Source organism: Salmo salar, chromosome ssa05, assembly GCF_905237065.1.
Source record: "Salmo salar chromosome ssa05, Ssal_v3.1, whole genome shotgun sequence".
Taxonomy (NCBI): Eukaryota; Metazoa; Chordata; class Actinopteri; order Salmoniformes; family Salmonidae; genus Salmo; species Salmo salar.
Window position 1 is genome coordinate 79,731,523 of NC_059446.1, and position 20,811 is coordinate 79,752,333.

At 45.6% G+C, this 20,811-nt stretch overlaps 1 protein-coding gene across 1 annotated transcript; it reads left to right on the forward strand.

The window, feature by feature from the left end:
* The first annotated feature begins 1,233 nt into the window (after window positions 1-1,233).
* LOC106606092 (retinol dehydrogenase 12) lies at window positions 1,234-6,822 on the forward strand. Its single transcript, XM_014202212.2, has 7 exons — window positions 1,234-1,523; window positions 2,472-2,606; window positions 2,854-3,045; window positions 3,325-3,486; window positions 3,575-3,694; window positions 3,857-4,061; window positions 4,286-6,822. The coding sequence occupies exons 1-7, from the start codon at window positions 1,457-1,459 to the stop codon at window positions 4,389-4,391; spliced, it is 987 nt and encodes a 328-aa protein (XP_014057687.1). The 5' UTR covers window positions 1,234-1,456; the 3' UTR covers window positions 4,392-6,822.
* The last annotated feature ends 13,989 nt before the right edge of the window (window positions 6,823-20,811 follow it).

Sequence of the window (20,811 nt, forward strand, 5' to 3'; positions counted from 1 at the left end):
TTCTAAACTTTAAAACAGTGACAGGATTGTAGTTCATTGATCCAGCTGTGGTCCATACTTTTAATTGAGAACTAAATGGCTGGGTTCTCATGAACTAACTATTGATGTGCTGATTAATGTTACATACTCACATTGCAATTTTATGTTCTCACATTACAATTTTACAGAGTGAACTGTGTGTGTGTGTGTGTGCGTGTGTCAAATCAAATAATGTTTTGTTGTTGTCACATGCGGCAAATACAACAGGTGTAGACCTTACTGTGAAATGCTTACTTACCAACAATGCAGTTCAAAAAATAGAGTTAAGAAAATATTTACTAAAAAAATCATAACAATCTTTAAGTAATACAAGAAAATGACATAACAATGTAATGTGTGTGTGAGAGAGAAAGAGAGAAGGGGTCATCATCCAGGATAATTGATTCACTTTTGGATTCATGTACATGTAGTCCACTCAACAAAACAATGTTACAAAAAGACTGCTTATAGGCTATAGGCCTAGGCTGTCATCAAGGCTACGTTGAAGAATCTCAAATATAAAATATATTTTGATTTGTTTCACTTTTTTGGTTACTACATGATTCCATATGTGCCATTTTATAGTTTTGATGCCTTCACTATTATTCTACAATGTAGAAAATAGTAAAAAATAAAGAAAAAACCCTGGAATGAGTAGGTGTGTCCAAACTTTTGACTGGTGCTGTATTTGGAAATGTGTATATATATATATTTAATTTTATTCTCTTAGGTTATAGGTTTAGGCTATTGTAACGCTGAATTGACCAGTAATATTACTGTGAGGTAGCAAACATAACCCATCAGTGCAGCACAGTAGGCATGCTATCTCCCTCTGGTCCCTATACATTTGATAAAGGACATGTGTCATGCAGCAATAGGTCTTACCTCAAATAGCCTAACCAAACAACTATCACAGCAGCCTATAAACATAAGGATATTAGCCCGTCATTGTGATGTCAAAGTTTATCATTGTAGGCAGCAGGTTGGCCTAAACGGCATGCCATGGATATAGTCTTTATGCCAGATCATGTTCTAGGAATTGTATTCTAGTAAAATGCATTGTTATACAATTCTGTCTATTCATTTGCATTGGTATGTTTACATTTGTTTGCAGCGTTTTCATTCGCTGGACTGGGCTCACTCAGTTCACACCTAGAGATGTAACATAACACGTTGTATTTCGACACCACTGCTGCTCTCGTATTGCCCATGATACATTAGAGAATACGATTGTAATCTCTTCGTAATCTGAAGACAGACGCTAAATCCCTCTATTTAAATTGCTTTAAACCTATGAATAGCCTCGCTCTCAGATGAGAGCATCATAGCCGACAAACATCGTAATATTCCTCGATTAGAACGAGGTGTCTCCCAAGGCGGACGGTATTCGGTCCGTCCACCTATGGTCTGGCAGGTTTTTGCCTAGACTACGGATAAAATGTGGGATGAAGTTGATCCGTCTGCGCCGGTTAAGTATGGCGCTGTCATAGCGGTCACAGTGATCTGTAAGTCATGGCCTTTGTCTTTCATTGTACTATTTGAAGCGTGTTTGTTGCAATGAAATAACCAAGTAAAAAATATAGAACAGAGTTTGAATTAAATGTGAAGGGTGGCAAGGAAATCACTCAGAATATGAAATCTATTTAACGGTTTAAAGAAAAGGCTCAAAAGGTCATTTCCATTCTCTATTATCATTCAACTCGGTTTGTCTTTTTGTCTCTCTTCTTATTGTTTTATTAGAGAGTGCGATAACTTTGTTTTTATTTTGAATATTAAACAGACAATAATAAAATTGGTTGTGTTAATTGTAATTTGTGAAGAACACTTACTAAATTTGCCAGCAGATAATTATGCTCTCTTTGCAGACATCTGTTATTAAGATGTTATCTTGATGTTATTCAATGTTTTTTAACAGTTCTTTATCACAGAAATATCCCAGCTCTTAATATCAAGTGCACAGTTAACTCCTATTCATACATTCCAGGAGCATGTTAAAATGCTCAGAGTTTATGTCAGTCCACCGAGAAAATTTTGATTTTAAGAGACATACATTGCCTCCTCCAAAAACACATCATCAGCTCAGACATCAGAGCTTCACTGTCAGTTCTAGTCCGTATTCCTGGTCGCCATAATATTTTGCTCTCAAATTAACCCACTACACTCTTAGAAAAAAGGGTTCCAAAAGGGTTCTTTGGCTGTCCCCATAGGATAACTATTTTTGGTTCCATGTAGAACCCTTTTAGGTTTTATGTAGAACACTTTTGGGTTACATGTAGAACCCTCTGTGGGTTTGACCCTTTGGGTTCTAAACGGAACCCAAAGGGTTCTACCTGGAAGAAGAACCGAAGAACCCTTTTAGGTTTTAGATAGCACCTTTTTTTCTAAGTGTACAGATTTCAAGCCATAATGTGGGAGGGAATCAATTCTTTCCATGTTGTTTGTTGCACCGCCAGGCGTTGTTCTGTTGAGAAAATGGATTGCTGGGGGTGTGTGTCGATCTTCAGTCCAATTACGTGGCAAGACGGTGTTGGTCACCGGTGCCAACACCGGCATTGGCAAGGAAACGTGCCGTGACATGGCACGTAGAGGTATGGCACAATCACATTATGTAGCTATGTACACAATGTCACAAGTATGTGTGTGTCATACTGTAAAGACACAGTTTGACATACTTTAAGGCAGGGTGTTAAATTGCTGCCTTCGACCATCCCATCCCAGGAAATGGTTGCAATACTGGGAGCAGGGTACCCTTCTCTTTGGACAGGATGTGCGATGTGGGGGGATGGCGTGTGTTGTGTATTTGTGCCTTCTCTAACTGACTTTGGGGTGCTGTAGGGGCGCGGGTGGTGATGGCATGCCGGGACCTGACACGGGCTGCGAGGGCGGCGGACGAGATTCGTCAGGCCACGGGGAACAGCAACATTGTAGTGCGGCACCTGGATCTGGCCTCTATGTACTCTGTCAGAGAGTTGGCCAAAGAGTTCACTGCCAGTGAGGATCGCCTAGATATACTCATCAACAACGCCGGTGAGCATCAGCAACCACTGGAACAGCCATGTCTGGGCCCAGATTCACAAAACATCTCAGAGGGAAAAGTGCTGATCTAGGATATTGTTTTCTTCCTTTTAGATCATAACAAATAAGATTACATGGACCGGGGGGACCTGATCCTAGATTAACACTCTTACTCTGAGACGCTTTGTTAATACGGGCCTAGAATGAGAAGCTGGCTTTATGGCATTATGACTGATAAGGATGGTTGATTCCAGTTATATAGCGCTTCATCATGATGGTTGTCTCCATCAGGTGTGATGATGTGCCCTAAGTGGCTAACAGAGGACGGCTTCGAGACACAACTGGCTGTCAATCACCTCGGACACTTTCTACTGACCAATCTCCTTCTGGGGAAGCTCAAGAGCTCCGCCCCTAGCCGTGTTGTCAATGTGTCTAGCATTGCACACAAAGGGGGTAAACCGGCCTATTGGACTTTTTTCTGCCTTTCCATAATATAGGTGCCATGCAATGTAAAAAACAAAGTCTATTTCCCTACATCTAGGTAAGATCCAGTTTGATGATCTTTTCTTTGCCAAGAGGCCGTACAACTCCCTGGTCAGTTACAGGCAGAGCAAGCTGGCCAACGTGCTATTCTCCAGAGAGCTGGCCAGAAGGTTGAAAGGTAAACAGAAATACCCTCGGTTGTCTTTGGTCTTGTGCACATTTATTACAACCATTACGACAACAATATTGTCACCAATAAGAGTTTTAATTGACTGTCAGGTAGGACTTTTCCCAGACACAGTGTAGAGGTGTAAAACACTGGGATCTGGTCCCCTGGTAGGTACGGGGGTGACGTCCTACAGCCTGCATCCCGGGGTGATCAGGACAGAGCTGACTCGCCACGTGGAGACCTGGTTCCCCATGCTGAGGGCCATCCTGTCAGCCCCCTCCATGCTCCTCATGAAGACCCCCACCCAGGGTGCCCAGACCTCCATCTACTGTGCTGTCACCCCAGGACTGGAGCACAAGTCTGGCAGCTATTTCAGGTAAGCTCTGTGGTGAAAGTAGTGCTGGATAGGACATGGACATCAAGTATTTTATTGTTTTCAATTGTTGTCAAGGTTGTTTAGCTCCGGTTTGTAAAGTGTTATTGGTGTGTGTGTGTGTGTGTGTGTGTGTGTGTGTGTGTGTGTGTGTGTGTGTGTGTGTGTGTGTGTGTGTGTGTGTGTGTGTGTGTGTGTGTGTGTGTGTGTGTGCGTGTGTGTCTCAGTGACTGTGCCATGACGGAGACCGCCCCAGAGGGGAGGGATGATGTGGTGGCCAAGAGGCTTTGGAAGGAGAGTGCCCGTCTGGTGGGTTACATAGAAAAAGACTGAACAACCCCCTCCACCTGAAAACTATAGAGAAGACTGAACAACCCCCCCATCTTGAAACTATAGAGAAAGACTGAACAACCCCCTCCACCTTCAAACTATAGAGAAAGACTGAACAACCCCCTCCACCTGAAAACTATAGAGAAGACTGAACAACCCCCTCCACCTTCAAACTATAGAGAAAGACTGAACAACCCCCTCCACCTGAAAACTATAGAGAAAGACTCAACAACCCCCTCCACCTTCAAACTATAGAGAAGACTGAACAACCCCCCCACCTTGAAACTATAGAGAAAGACTGAACAACCCCCTCCACCTTCAAACTATAGAGAAGACTGAACAACCCCCTCCACCTGAAAACTATAGAGAAAGACTGAACAACCCCCTCCACCTTCAAACTATAGAGAAAGACTGAACAACCCCCCCACCTTCAAACTATAGAGAAGACTGAACAACCCCTCCACCTGAAAACTATAGAGAAAGACTGAACAACCCCTCCACCTTCAAACTATAGAGAAAGACTGAACAACCCCCCCACCTTCAAACTATAGAGAAGACTGAACAACCCCCTCCACCTGCAAACTATAGAGAAAGACTGAACATCGCCCTCCATCTTCAAACCATAGAGAAAGACTGAACATCGCCCTCTACCTTCAAACTATAGAGAAAGACTGAACATCCCCCGCCATCTTTAAACCATAGAGAAAGACTGAACAACCCCCTCCACCTTCAAACTATAGAGAAAGACCGAACATCGCCCTCCATCTTCAAACTATAGAGAAAGACTGAACAACCCCCTCCACCTTCAAACTATAGAGAAAGACTGAACAACCCCCTCCATCTTCAAACTATAGAGAAAGACTGAACATCGCCCTCCATCTTCAAACCATAGAGAAAGACTGAACAACCCCCTCCATCTGAAAACTGGGAACTCATGAACTTAGGACAGCCCCAACCCTCTCTGACAAACAGCATCAACAGATTGGACGACTGATACCAAGGAATCCTTAAGCCTCTCAATATAAAAAAAACCTGTAAGGAGTCTTCAAAAAGACATGAATGGGTGATGTATTGTTACCAGGTTGGGGCGTCCATGCTTACCTTGGACATTGCAGACTGAAAGACTAACAGACCTGTAGGAACTCAACTCAGGACAAAAAGTCCTTTCACCTCACTATGCTGGAGATCAGATATCCAATAAATTGTTTGGAGCATCCATCACTAGTCCTTCTTGTAGAATTCTGGCCCCTGTTAACACGGACGTCATGTACCCCAACAATCTGAGGTTTAACGGGGGTCATGTACCCCAAAAATCTGAGGTTTAACAGGGGCGCCATGTACCACAAAAATCTGAGGGGGCACAAAGTATGTGAGGATGGCTGAGGGAGTGGTTGGATAATTTAGCAATTTTCAAACACCTGAAACAGCTTTTTCCTACAATCTAGAGCCATCATCATTATGCTTAATTTTATGTTAAAAATATGTATATTTTTCTGCATATCTAAGCATACTTTTTGAACAGTCTGTATCCTCCTGACTGGTGGTTATTTTTTTAAAGAAACAAAATATTATTCTCTACATCTCTGCCAAAAATCTGGGTAAAAGATTGAAAGGAATGTGAGTCTTATTCAGTACATTTAATAATTCCTCTCTTTTCTAAAGTCTACCAACCTTGCCAGCACACATGCCAGCTAAGATAGTTAGACAAGCTAGCTACTCTAACTTGTTTGATAGCCTGAAATGGCTTCTTTATAGCTAGTTGTGAGGTTGGGAGATTGGGAACCTATCTGGGCTAGCTAAAGCCAACTTCAGAAAATTGCTAGGAGGCTATTTATTTTTTTATTTATAAAAACAGGACACATCTGAGGGGGCACGTGCCCCTGTGCCCCCTAGGGGCATTATACCTCTGCCTGATAATATGAATGTCAGTTGAGAGTGTTATACTTGATAGCTTAGTACATTGGGATGAATATTACACTGGTGATCATGCATTTAACACATTAGAGTGTCATGTTTATGAAATAAGCAGGTAAATAGTATATTTGATCATTAGAGATTGCAGATACTTATTGCCAAGTATTCACCTGTTTATTTCCTGAGGGCACTGTAAAAGCATGTTTATCCTAAATGTTCTCTGTAAAGAGTAATTGTCTTTTAGAATTCACTCCTGAAACAGGAAACTACTGATGGCCATTCTACTTTGTTTTTTCTTTATTTAACTAGGCCAATGGTAGCTTAGGAACAGTGGGTTAACTGTTCAGAATGACAGATTTGTACCTTGTCAGCTTGGGGATTTGATCTTGCAACCTTCTGGTTGCTAGTCCAATGCTCTAACCACTAGGTTACGCTGCTGCCCCTTTTCAAGGAAGGATCATCTTCAAGGTCATTTTGCAACGTAGCAACGAGGACAGTCTCAAATAAAATGTTAGCTTTGTTTCTGTCGTTACCTTCATTTGAATAACAAAAATGTGTTTTGTATCAAACCTGTATAAATGTGATTCTCTTATTCCATCTGTAAAGGTTTTCTGCCATGCAGTGAGTAGGAGTAACCAGCAGAGGGTAATGTGTCCATTATAATTGAGCCACCAGAGAGCAGTGTAGTCCACTTACCACGCAGTCAGCACCCTACAGCCTCTTTCCAGGATTGCCGATACTGAGTAGTAACTGAATTGTTTTAAACTTACTACTCAGGTGTCCTGTCATGTTCCCAATGAATCATATTTTTACAATGGTGACAACCAACCTCTCAAATATAATTTCAAAATAGCCAATATTGTTCCAAGCAGTTCACATCCAGAGACCCATAAAAAGTGTGAAATTGTTTTGTATTGTGGGAAAGCGGGTTAATTTCATAAGCTATGGTTGTCTAAAAATATCAGTGTCAGAGAAATTATTTTACAACAAGTGCTTTGAAATAAAGAAGCTGAGACACACACTATACCACCATAAGTATATGACATTCATAGTGTCTAATAGACTCTACTATAAGGGTTTGGAATAATGTTAGGAGTCAGTAAACATGCTGTCCTTATAGACCTAATGGTTCAGTAGACATGCTGTCCTTATATACCTGATGTTTCAGTAGACATGCTGTCCTTATAGACCTAATGTTTCAGTAGACATGCTGTCCTTATAGACCTAATGGTTCAGTAGACATGCTGTCCTTATAGGCCTAATGGTTCAGTAGACATGCTGTGGTTATAGGTCTAATGGTTCAGTAGACATGCTGTCCTTATAGACCTAATGGTTCAGTAGACATGCTGTCCTTATAGACCTAATGGTTCAGTATACATGCTGTCCTTATATACCTAATGGTTCAGTAGACATGCTGTCCTTATAGGCCTAATGGTTCAGTAGACATGCTGTGGTTATAGGTCTAATGGTTCAGTAGACATGCTGTCCTTATAGACCTAATGGTTCAGTAGACATGCTGTCCTTATAGACCTAATGGTTCAGTATACATGCTGTCCTTATATACCTAATGGTTCAGTAGACATGCTGTCCTTATAGACCTAATGGTTCAGTAGACATGCTGTCCTTATATACCTGATGTTTCAGTAGACATGCTGTCCTTATATACCTAATGGTTCAGTAGACATGCTGTTCTTATAGACCTAATGGTTCAGTAAACATGCTGTCCTTATATACCTAATGGTTCAGTAGACATGCTGTGGTTATAGGTCTAATGGTTCAGTAGACATGCTGTCCTTATATACCTAATGGTTCAGTAGACATGCTGTCCTTATAGACCTAATGGTTCAGTAGACATGCTGTCCTTATAGACCTAATGGTTCAGTAGACATGCTGTCCTTATATACCTAATGGTTCAGTAGACATGCTGTCCTTATAGACCTAATGGTTCAGTAGACATGCTGTCCTTATATACCTAATGGTTCAGTAGACATGCTGTCCTTATAGACCTAATGGTTCAGTAGACATGCTGTCCTTATAGACCTAATGGTTCAGTAGACATGCTGTCCTTATATACCTAATGGTTCAGTAGACATGCTGTCCTTATAGACCTAATGGTTCAGTAGACATGCTGTCCTTATAGACCTAATGGTTCAGTAGACATGCTGTCCTTATAGACCTAATGGTTCAGTATACATGCTGTCCTTATATACCTAATGGTTCAGTAGACATGCTGTGGTTATAGGTCTAATGGTTCAGTAGACATGCTGTCCTTATATACCTAATGGTTCAGTAGACATGCTGTCCTTATAGACCTAATGGTTCAGTAGACATGCTGTCCTTATAGACCTAATGGTTCAGTAGACATGCTGTCCTTATATACCTAATGGTTCAGTAGACATGCTGTGGTTATAGGTCTAATGGTTCAGTATACATGCTGTCCTTATAGGCCTAATGGTTCAGTAGACATGCTGTCCTTATAGACCTAATGGTTCAGTAGACATGCTGTCCTTATATACCTGATGTTTCAGTAGACATGCTGTCCTTATAGACCTAATGGTTCAGTATACATGCTGTCCTTATATACCTAATGGTTCAGTAGACATGCTGTCCTTATATACCTGATGTTTCAGTAGACATGCTGTCCTTATAGACCTAATGGTTCAGTATACATGCTGTCCTTATATACCTAATGGTTCAGTATACATGTTGTCCTTATAGGCCTAATGGTTCAGTAGACATGCTGTCCTTATAGGCCTAATGGTGAAGACCCTTGAACTGAGAGTCAGTAAGCAGATGACAGCTCTGTCTTCCACTAAAGAGCTGATCTTATTAAGCTATAGCAGAGACTTATGACAGCAACATGTGACCTCTCACGGCTGGTAAGTAAACAGCAACTTAGAGAGGTCACATGTTACAGGATGTCACAGGTCAGGGGTAGGACAAACATCGCTAAGGTTTCCACATAGACTGATCTTGTTGCTAAAATTGATGAAAATCTAAAAATGTACATACAAGTTCCCCTAAATGTTAGTTCGGAAAAGACCAGCTATCTCTTTGACAACCTCTGTCCTGTAGAGTCTGCAAGCTATACTCAGTTGAATATCGACTCATCTGGACTGCCACTGGAGACACTGTAAAAGCTATTATCTTTTATATCCATTGGACATTACATTCCCAATGCCACTATTCTCAGACATATCGAACATCCTCATTCAGGACCCTGGACAGAAAGACCCACATACCTTAATGACCTGGATCAATGACTGAGTGCCAGGGTGGAGTCTCTCAACACACACACACACACACACACACACACACACACACACACACACACACACACACACACACACACACACACACACACACACACACACACACACACACACACACACACACACACACAAAGGCCTGAAAAGCCTGGAATGGGATAATGCATCCTGTTGGTGTGGGAACATTGATCAGGCCAGACAGTCTGGGTATTAGTGGGGGTAATGGGTACGGCACCATCCTTCCTCTTTACCGGTTCACTTACCGATCATTTTAACAAACTCCTGTCTCCCCCCTATCTTACCCCTGTCTCCCCCTATCATACTCCTGTCTCCCCCCTATCATACCCCTGTCTCCCCCTATCATACTCCTGTCTCCCCCTATCATACCCCTGTCTCCCCCTATCATACCTGTCTCCCCCCTATCATACTCCTGTCTCCCCCCTATCATACTCCTGTCTCCCCCATCAAACCCCTGTCTCCCCCCTATCATACCCCTGTCTCCCCCCTATCATACCCCTGTCTTCCCCCTATCATACCCCTGTCTCCCCCTATCATACCCCTGTCTCCCCCCTATCATACTCCTGTCTCCCCCTATCATACCCCTGTCTCCCCCCTATCATACCCCTGTCTCCCCCCTATCATACTCCTGTCTCCCCTATCATACTCCTGTCTCCCCCCTATCATACCCCTGTCTCCCCCCTATCATACCCGTCTCCCCCCTATCATACTCCTGTCTCCCCCTATCATACTCCTGTCTCCCCCATCATACCCCTGTCTCCCCCCTATCATACCCCTGTCTCCCCCTATCATACCCCTGTCTTCCCCTATCATACTCCTGTCTCCCCCATCATACTCCTGTCTCCCCCATCATACCCGTCTCCCCCCTATCATACTCCTGTCTCCCCCATCATACTCCTGTCTCCCCCATCATACCCCTGTCTCCCCCCTATCATACCCCTGTCTCCCCCCTATCATACCCCTGTCTCCCCCTATCATACCCCTGTCTCCCCCCTATCATATCCGTCTCCCCTATCATACTCCTGTCTCCCCCCTATCATACCCCTGTCTCCCCCTATCATACCCCTGTCTCCCCCTATCATACCCCTGTCTCCCCCCTATCATACCCCTGTCTCCCCCTATTATACCCCTGTCTCCCCCTATCATACCCCTGTCTCCCCCCTATCATACCCCTGTCTCCCCCCTATCATACTCCTGTCTCCCCCTATCATACCCCTGTATTCCCCCATCATACCCCTGTCTTCCCCCTATCATACCCCTGTCTCCCCCTATCATCCCCCTGTCTCCCCCCTATCATACCCGTCTCCCCCCTATCATACTCCTGTCTCCCCCTATCATACCCCTGTCTCCCCCTATCATACCCCTGTCTCCCCCTATCATACTCCTGTCTCCCCCCTATCATACTTCCGTCTCCCCCCTATCATACCCCTGTCTCCCCTTATCATACCCCTGTCTCCCCCCTATCATACTCCTGTCTCCCCCTATCATACTCCTGTCTCCCCCATCAAACCCGTCTCCCCCTATCATACTCCTGTCTCCCCCTATCATACCCCTGTCTCCCCCATCATACCCCTGTCTCCCCCCTATCATACCCCTGTCTTCCCCCTGTCATACCCCTGTCTCCCCTATCATCCCCTGTCTCCCCCCTATCATACCCGTCTCCCCCTATCATACTCCTGTCTCCCCCCTATCATACCCCTGTCTCCCCCCTATCATACCCCTGTCTCCCCCCTATCATACCCGTCTCCCCCATCATACCCCTGTCTCCCCCTATCATACTCCTGTCTCCCCCCTATCATACCCCTGTCTCCCCCTATCATACCCCTGTCTCCCCCTATCATACCCCTGTCTCCCCTATCATACTCCTGTCTCCCCCTATCATACCCCTGTCTCCCCCCTATCATACCCGTCTCCCCCCTATCATACCCCTGTCTCCCCCTATCATACCCGTCTCCCCCCTATCATACCCCTGTCTCCCCCTATCATACCCCTGTCTCCCCCTATCATACCCCTGTCTCCCCCTATCATACCCCTGTCTCCCCCCTATCATACCCCTGTCTCCCCTATCATACCCCTGTCTCCCCCTATCATACCCCTGTCTCCCCCTATCATACCCCTGTCTCCCCCCTATCATACCCGTCTCCCCCTATCATACCCCTGTCTCCCCCCTATCATACTCCTGTCTCCCCCCTATCATACTCCTGTCTCCCCCCTGTCAACGGAGTGATGGCCTCCTTTTTTGTTTTTCATATAGGCTTGCTTCCCCATTGTCCTTGGAAGAAAATATAGTTGAGCACTTTCTACCCTCATCTACAATCACCTTTCATTCAGGCAAGAAGGTGTATGCCCCAGTCTGTCTGTCTGTCTGTCTGTCTGTCTGTCTGTCTGTCTGTCTGTCTGTCTGTCTGTCTGTCTGTCTGTCTGTCTGTCTGTCTGTCTGTCTGTCTGTCTGTCTGTCTGTCTGTCTGTCTGTCTGTCTGTCTGGTCTGTCTGTCTGTCTGTCGGGTCTGTCAGTCTGTAGGGTCTGTCAATCTGTAGGGTCTGTCTGTCTGTCTGTCTGTCTGTCTGTCTGTCTGTCTGTCTGTCTGTCTGTCTGTCTGTCTGTCTGTCTGTCTGTCTGTCTGTCTGTCTGTCTGTCTGTCTGTCTGTCTGTCTGTCTGTCTGTCTGGTCTGTCTTTCTGTCTGTCGGGTCTGTCAGTCTGTAGGGTCTGTCTGTCTGTAGGTCTGTCTGTCTGTCTGTCTGTCTGTCTGTCTGTCTGTCTGTCTGTCTGTCTGTCTGTCTGCAGGCATCCCCTCAACAGTTCCATCTCTCCAGGGAGAGAAGCCAACAACATCAGGAGGAGCCCAGAGCCCGGCTACCAGCTGTGGCAGTAAAACACGTGTTAGTCTAATTAGCAGCGCTAGCACAGCTGTGTTGAAGATGACAAAGGTTGACAGCACAGGGCGCCTCCTCTCGTGAAACTGTGCCTATATTTTTGGTTTAATGGTTTAAATGGTTCTACTGGTTTAAAACCATGTTATTCCCTTCATAACATTATATCTATATCCACATGGAAATGACACATTATGTCATCAATTTGGCAAAAATAAAGCAACGTTTATTTATTTACTGTTAATGCCTTTTCCCACCAGTATGGGATAAAAACGCCGAGAACTGTTGTCAAACATGCTCTGTGGTTATGTTCCACGATGTGTGAAACATTTCAGGAGACTTTTCAACTCTGTTGCTGAGTGAATGGATGATAACCACAGGCATCAGTGTGGTGCACTTTGTCAAGAGAGAAGACGAGGGGGCAAGGGTGACTACTAAACACAGTGACTGAGTGTTTCACCAGAGAGGGTATGGGCAGAGGAATGTGTGATTATGACTGAACTCGATGCTAATGATGGCTAGTGACGCACTTTACCCGGCACGGTGAAAGGAGCACTGGGCTACTCAGACAGGGACTAGTGAATAGGACACGTCGTTATGGCCAACCACAGCCCTTGTTATGCTGACCCGGGGGTCCCTGTTGTTCTCCTCACACACACACACACACACCATTTTCTTCCCAGGGAAATGGTGTGTGTAGCACTTTAGGAAGGGCAAGTCTTCACTGTTGGCCTGGCCGTGGGAGTCTTATTCAACCCCAGTCTTCACTGTTGGCCTGGCCGTGGGAGTCTTATTCAACCCCAGTCTTCACTGTTGGCCTGGCCGTGGGAGTCTTATTCAACCCCAGTCTTCACTGTTGGCCTGGCCGTGGGAGTCTTATTCAACCCCAGTCTTCACTGTTGGCCTGGCCGTGGGAGTCTTATTCAACCCCAGTCTTCACTGTTGGTCTGGCCGTGGGAGTCTTATTCAACCCCAGTCTTCACTGTTGGCCTGGCCGTGGGAGTCTTATTCAACCCCAGTCTTCACTGTTGGCCTGGCCGTGGGAGTCTTATTCAACCCCAGTCTTCACTGTTGGCCTGGCCGTGGGAGTCTTATTCAACCCCAGTCTTCACTGTTGGTCTGGCCGTGGGAGTCTTATTCAACCCCAGTCTTCACTGTTGGCCTGGCCGTGGGAGTCTTATTCAACCCCAGTCTTCACTGTTGGCCTGGCCGTGGGAGTCTTATTCAACCCCAGTCTTCACTGTTGGCCTGGCCGTGGGAGTCTTATTCAACCCCAGTCTTCACTGTTGGTCTGGCCGTGGGAGTCTTATTCAACCCCAGTCTTCACTGTTGGCCTGGCCGTGGGAGTCTTATTCAACCCCAGTCTTCACTGTTGGCCTGGCCGTGGGAGTCTTATTCAACCCCAGTCTTCACTGTTGGTCTGGCCGTGGGAGTCTTATTCAACCCCAGTCTTCACTGTTGGCCTGGCCGTGGGAGTCTTATTCAACCCCAGTCTTCACTGTTGGCCTGGCCGTGGGAGTCTTATTCAACCCCAGTCTTCACTGTTGGTCTGGCCGTGGGAGTCTTATTCAACCCCAGTCTTCACTGTTGGTCTGGCCGTGGGAGTCTTATTCAACCCCAGTCTTCACTGTTGGTCTGGCCGTGGGAGTCTTATTCAACCCCAGTCTTCACTGTTGGTCTGGCCGTGGGAGTCTTATTCAACCCCAGTCTTCACTGTTGGTCTGGCCGTGGGAGTCTTATCCAACCCCAGTCTTCACTGGCCCTCAGAGGGGCCTGGGCTGTGCTAAATAGCCTGGCTATCTGGGCAACACTGACTCATGGTTGGAATGCTGGTATGTTCAACAATGGTGCTACACGGCAGAGGCTTTCATGTCTCTGAAGTAGCATGGCCTGGAAGCACCATTGTCTACTACCCCATAGCTCATCCCCCAGGCAGGGGCTGGCTGATATGCAGTCTCTACCCACTGAAGTGGTCATCTTTCTGGCTAAGTCATTTACAAGCTCCCCTCACATCCACCCCCTCTAACCCCCAAGCCATGCAAAACAGAGGGCTAGAACTTATTGAAGGCTAGTAAAACTAGCCAGGGGACAGAGAGACGGTAAGAGGAACAGTGTGTCTATGTATGTATGGTGCTTTGACAACACAAGTGCACTTGTCATGCAAATAAAGCACTTTGAATTTGAAGCAGAGGGAAAGAAAGATAGAACGAAAGAAGGGAGAGGAGGAAAGGAAGAGAGAAGTTAAGAAAGAAAGAAAGAAAGAAAGAAAGAAAGAAAGAAAGAAAGAAAGAAAGAAAGAAAGAAAGAAAAAGAAATGGAGAGGAGGAAAAAATAAATGGAGAGGAGGAAAAAAGAAATGGAGAGGAGGAAAAAAGAAATGGAGAGGAGGAAAAAAGAAATGGAGAGGAGGAAAAAGAAAGCAAAACAGGAGAGCAGGAGAGAAAAAGGGGTGGGGCCTCCTGGGTAGAGGGGGAAATCCTTTCATCTCAGTGGAGAGTTTCAAGACAGCAATGGGAGAGAACAACAGGGTCTGTGTTTGAAATGGTGTCCAGAGAGGTGTGATTTAGGTGACTAATCGATGTCGCAGCGCTGCTATTCAGTCCTAGAGCAGGTCACCAGATCAACCTCTTAAAGGCGAATGAGTGTGCTCGCATACTCCCATAAAAGACCTTCGTTTGAAAATCGATAAAAAGCGGCAATAGTACTGTTTTGTCCATTTTGAGACGCTGTAGGCAATATACACTTCCTCAAAATAGTCAGAATTAATCTAAGATAACCCGTCCCCTCCCCATGTCTACCCCCATGTCTACCTCTCCCCTCCCCATGTCTATGTAACAGTATAACTTCCGTCCCTCTCCTCGCCCCTACCTGGGCTCTTCTGCACACATCAACAACTGACACCCACATCGTTACCCATCGCGCCACAAAAGCCGCGGTCCTTGCAGAGCAAGGGGAACAACTACTTCAGGTCTCAGAGCGAGTGACGTCACTGATTGAAACGCTATTAGTGCGCACCATCGCTAACTAACTAGCCATTTCACATCGGTTACTTCTACCCCCCCCCTATGTCTACCCCTCCCCTCCCTATGTCTACCCCTCCCCTCCCTATGTCTACCCCTCCCCTCCCTATGTCTACCCCTCCCCATGTCTACACCTCCCATCCCTATGTCTACCCCTCTCTATGTCTACCCCTTCCCTCCCTATGTCTACCCCTCCCCTCCCTATGTCTACCCCTCCCCTCTCTATGTCTACCCCTTCCCTCCCTATGTCTACCCCTCTCCTCCCTATGTCTACCCCTCCCCTCCCTATGTCTACCCCTCCCCATGTCTACCCCCCCTCCCTATGTCTAATCCTCCCCTCCCCATGTCTACCCCTCTCCTCCCTATGTCTACCCTCCCCTCCCTATGTCTACCCCCCCCTCCCTATGTCTACCCCTCCCCTCCCTATGTCTACCCCCCCCTATGTCTACCCCTCCCCTCCCTATGTCTACCCCCCCTCCCTATGTCTACCCCTCCCCTCCCTATGTCTACCCCTCCCCTCCCTATGTCTACCCCTCCCCATGACTACTCCTCACCTCCCCATGTCTTCCCCTCCCCTCCCCATGACTACCCCTCCGCTCCCCATGTCTACCCCTCCTCTTCCCTCATCTCTCTTGCCCTCTCCATGGCTCTTAAATCCTTCTTTGCCCAGTAGTTGGTCTTGGCAGTGTGATGGGAATCCCTCTAGGCAGAGTGCCAGTGGCCCTGATAGAAAGAGAGGAGAGAGAGAGTGACAGAAGGAAATTGAGAGAGAAAGAGAGTGACAGAGAGAGGTTATGAGGGACAGCTGCAAGGACCCTCCATTCTGACCCTACTCTGACACTAGCTGAGACACTTACTGGGACACACGCACACACTGTGACAAGCTCACACAGGCAGGGCTATAGGGAAAGTGAAAGTGTAGACCAGGTCACAGGGGCCACAGAGAAAATAGAGTCTGACCTACTGCTGGGATCTCTATATGTACTGCATTATGTCCCTTTATGTTACTGGGTCAGATGCCAATCTCTGGCAGACTGGGACTCAGCACCCCATTAATCTGGCTTGACTCTGAGTGCTGCTATATAGGGAGGAGGAGGAGGGATAGAGGGATGGATAGAGAGATGATAGAGAGAAGAGCAGAGCAGGAGATCATGTCTAGGGTGTAATTAACGCCAGGCTCTGATCCCAGTTTATTGTTGTGTGGAGAAATCTCTCTCTCTCTCTTTCCCCCCTCTCCCCCCTTCTCTCCCCCCCTTCTCTCTCTCTCAATTCATTGGCATGGGAAACATATGTTAACATTGCCAAAGCAAGTGAAGAAGATAATATACAAAAGTGAAATAAACAATAAAAATGAACAGTAAACATTACACTCACAGAAGTTCCAAAAGAATAAAGACATTACAAATGTCATATTATGTATATATACAGTGTTGTAACGATGTGCAAATGGTGAAAGTACAAAAGGGAAAATAAATAAACATAAATGTGGGTTGTATTTACAATGGTGTTTGTTCTTCACTGGTTGCCCTTTTCTTGTGGCAACAGGTCACAAATATTGCTGCTGTGATGTCACACTGTGGTATTTCACCCAGTAGATATGGGACTTTATCAAAATCGGGTTTGTTTTCAAATTCTTTGTGGATCTGTGTAATCTGAGGGAAATATGTGTCTCTAATATGGTCATACATTTGGCAGGAGGTTAGGAAATGCATTTATAAAGCCCTTTTTACATCAGCAGATGTCACATAGTGCTATACAAAAACTCAGCCTAAAAACCTCAAACAGCAAGCAATGCAGATGTAGACGCATTGTGGCTAGGAAAAATTCCCTAGAAAGGCAGGAACCTAGGAAGAAACATAGAGAGGAACCAGTCTCTGAGGGGTGGCCAGTCCTCTTCTGGCTGTGCCGGGTGGAGATTAAAAGAGCACGTGGCCATTAAGGCCAGATTGTTCTTCAAGATGATCAAACGTTTATAGTGGTTGTAGAGGGTACAACAGGTCAGTACCTCAGGAGTAATGTCAGTTGGCTTTTCATAGCCCGAGCATTCAAAGGTCGAGATAGCAGGTGCAGTAGAAAGAGAGAGAGAGAGAGAGAGAGAGAGAGAGAGGGAGAGAGAGTCGAAAACAGCAGGTCCGGGACAAGGTAGTACGTCCGGTGAACAGGTCAGGGTTCCATAGCTGCAGGCAGAACAGCTGAAACTGGAGCAGCAGCAGGTGGACTGGGGACAGCCAGGAGTCATCAGGCCAGGTAGCCGGAAGATCACGTTAGTGACTCAACCTTTCCGCACCTCTCTCTCTCTCTCTCTCTTTCATTCTCTCTCTCTCACTCTCTCTTGCTCTCTCCCACCCCTCCCTCTCCCCCTCTCTCTCTCTCTCTTTCTCTCTCTCACTCTCTCTCTGTCTCACAAACACACACACACATGCAGAGGAAGAGAGATTCTGTGTATGAACCCTGATTAGAAGGTGTTTGTCATGACAGAGGAGATGTGTGACCCTGTGGGGTAGCCTGAGAGCTGGCACTGCTTATGGAGAATATAAGCTGATCTCCCTGGAGGCACAGAGGTGTTCCTCTCTTTCTCTCTCTTCTCCATCTGTCGTTTTCCCCACGCCATCCTTCCTCTGTTAGCCTCCTGCACCGGAGAGTGTGTGATGCTGTGTGTATTCTGGCTGATGTGTATTTTGGCTGTAACCTGTATAATCATTATCAACCATCACTGTCCTGTAACCTGTATAATCATTATCAACCATCACTGTCCTGTAACCTGTATAATCATCATCAACCATCACTGTCCTGTAACCTGTATAATCATCATCAACCATCACTGTCCTGTAACCTGTATAATCATTATCAACCATCACTGTCCTGTAACCTGTATAATCATCATCCAACATCACTGTCCTGTAACCTGTATAATCATTATCAACCATCACTGTCCTGTAACCTGTATAATCATCATCAACCATCATGGTTAATCATTATCAACCATCACTGTCCTGTAACCTGTATAGTCATTATCAACCATCACTGTCCTGTAACCTGTATAGTCATTATCAACCATCACTGTCCTGTAACCTGTATAATTATTATCAACCATCACTGTCCTGTAACCTGTATAATCATTATCAACCATCACTGTCCTGTAACCTGTATAATCATTATCAACCATCACTGTCCTGTAACCTGTATAATCATCATCAACCATCACTGTCCTATAACCTGTATAATCATTATCAACCATCACTGTCCTGTAACCTGTATAGTCATTATCAACCATCACTGTCCTGTAACCTGTATAATCATCATCAACCATCACTGTCCTATAACCTGTATAATCATTATCAACCATCACTGTCCTGTAACCTGTATAGTCATTATCAACCATCACTGTCCTGTAACCTGTATAATCATTATCAACATCACTGTCCTGTAACCTGTATAATCATTATCAACCATCACTGTCCTGTAACCTGTATAGTCATTATCAACCATCACTGTCCTGTAACCTGTATAATTATTATCAACCATCACTGTTCTATAACCTGTATAGTCATTATCAACCATCACTGTCCTATAACCTGTATAGTCATTATCAACCATCACTGTCCTGTAACCTGTATAATCATTATCAACCATCACTGTCCTATAACCTGTATAATCATCATCAACCATCACTGTCCTGTAACCTGTATAATCCTCATCAACCATCACTGTCCTATAACCTGTATAATCATTATCAACCATCACTGTCCTGTAACCTGTATAATCATTATCAACCATCACTGTCCTGTAACCTGTATAATTATTATCAACCATCACTGTCCTGTAACCTGTATAATCATTATCAACCATCACTGTCCTGTAACCTGTATAATCATTATCAACCATCACTGTCCTGTAACCTGTATAATCATTATCAACCATCACTGTCCTGTAACCTGTATAATCATTATCAACCATCACTGTCCTGTAACCTGTATAGTCATTATCATCATCTATCTCTTTACAGTTTTCTATAACAACCTCAACCAAGAAAACCATGAAAAGACTGAAACAACATTTTGATCCTTAGGTTTTCATCAACCGCAAGCAAGCATACTAAGATACAGTATGTACACATGCACAAACGCACACTCGCACACATGCACACATGCACAAACGCACACTCGCACACATGCACAAACGCACACACTCACACATGGGAAGGAGAAGCAGTGTTTGTAGGGAGAGTGGAGCCGTATTGATTCCCACTAGTCTGTGTCTGAGAGCTATGCCTCCTCAGCCCCCAGTCCCCATGTTCCTGTGAAGAGAGTTTGGAGCACACTAGTAAATATTAACCTCCTGGGGAAGGCCACTTCTCTATATGTGTCACACCCTGACCATAGAGAGCCCTTGTTTCTCTATGGTGTACTAGGTCAGGGTGTGACTGGGGGGTATTGTAGTTTATTATTTCTATGTGGGATTCTAGTTTATTATTTCTATGTTGGTGATTTGTATGATTCCAAATTAGAGGCAGCTGGGAATCGTCTCTAATTGGGGATCATATTTAGGTAGCATTTTCCCACCTGTGTTTGTTGGATATTGTTTTGAGTTATTGCATGTAGCACCTCTGATGTCACGGTTTTTTGTTTGGAAGTTTCGCTTGAATAAATATGTGGAACTTTAATCACGCTGCGCCTTGGTCCAATCATTACGACGAGCGAGACAGAATATCCCACCACACCAGGACCAAGCAGCATGCCCAGGAGGAGAAGGTATCCTGGGCTTGGGAGGAGACAAAGGAGGAGAAAACGTTCTGGACTTGGGAGGAAATTATGGCTGGAGACGAAAGCCTTCCTTGGAAGCAGACGACCGGAGAGAAGGGAGGTCAGCGATGATGCCAGGGTTCGCGGCCACGTAGAAAGCCCAAAAGACAGCCCAAATGTATTTTTGGGGGGAGGGGCACACGGGTGGTCAGCGGAGCCGGGGAGTGAGTCAGTGACAACCTGGGAGGAGATAGAGAGGTGGTCGGTCGACCCAAGGAGAGTACCAGAGCCCGCCTGGGAGTCAATGGAACAATGCGAGGAGGGATACCGGAGAATGGAGTTGGTTAGGAGTATGCAGCAACGCAGGCGTTTGGAGGAGCGTGTCACCAGTCCGGTGCAACTTGTGCTGGTCCCACGCATCAGGCCTCCAGTGCGCCTCCCCAGTCCGGTACGTCCTGTGTCCCCTCCTCACACTCTCCCTGAAGTGCGTGTTCCCAATCCGGTACGTCCTGTGCCTGCACCTCGCACTCGCCCTGAAGTGTGTGTCACCAGTCCGGTACCATGTGTGCCGGCTCTACGCACAAGGTC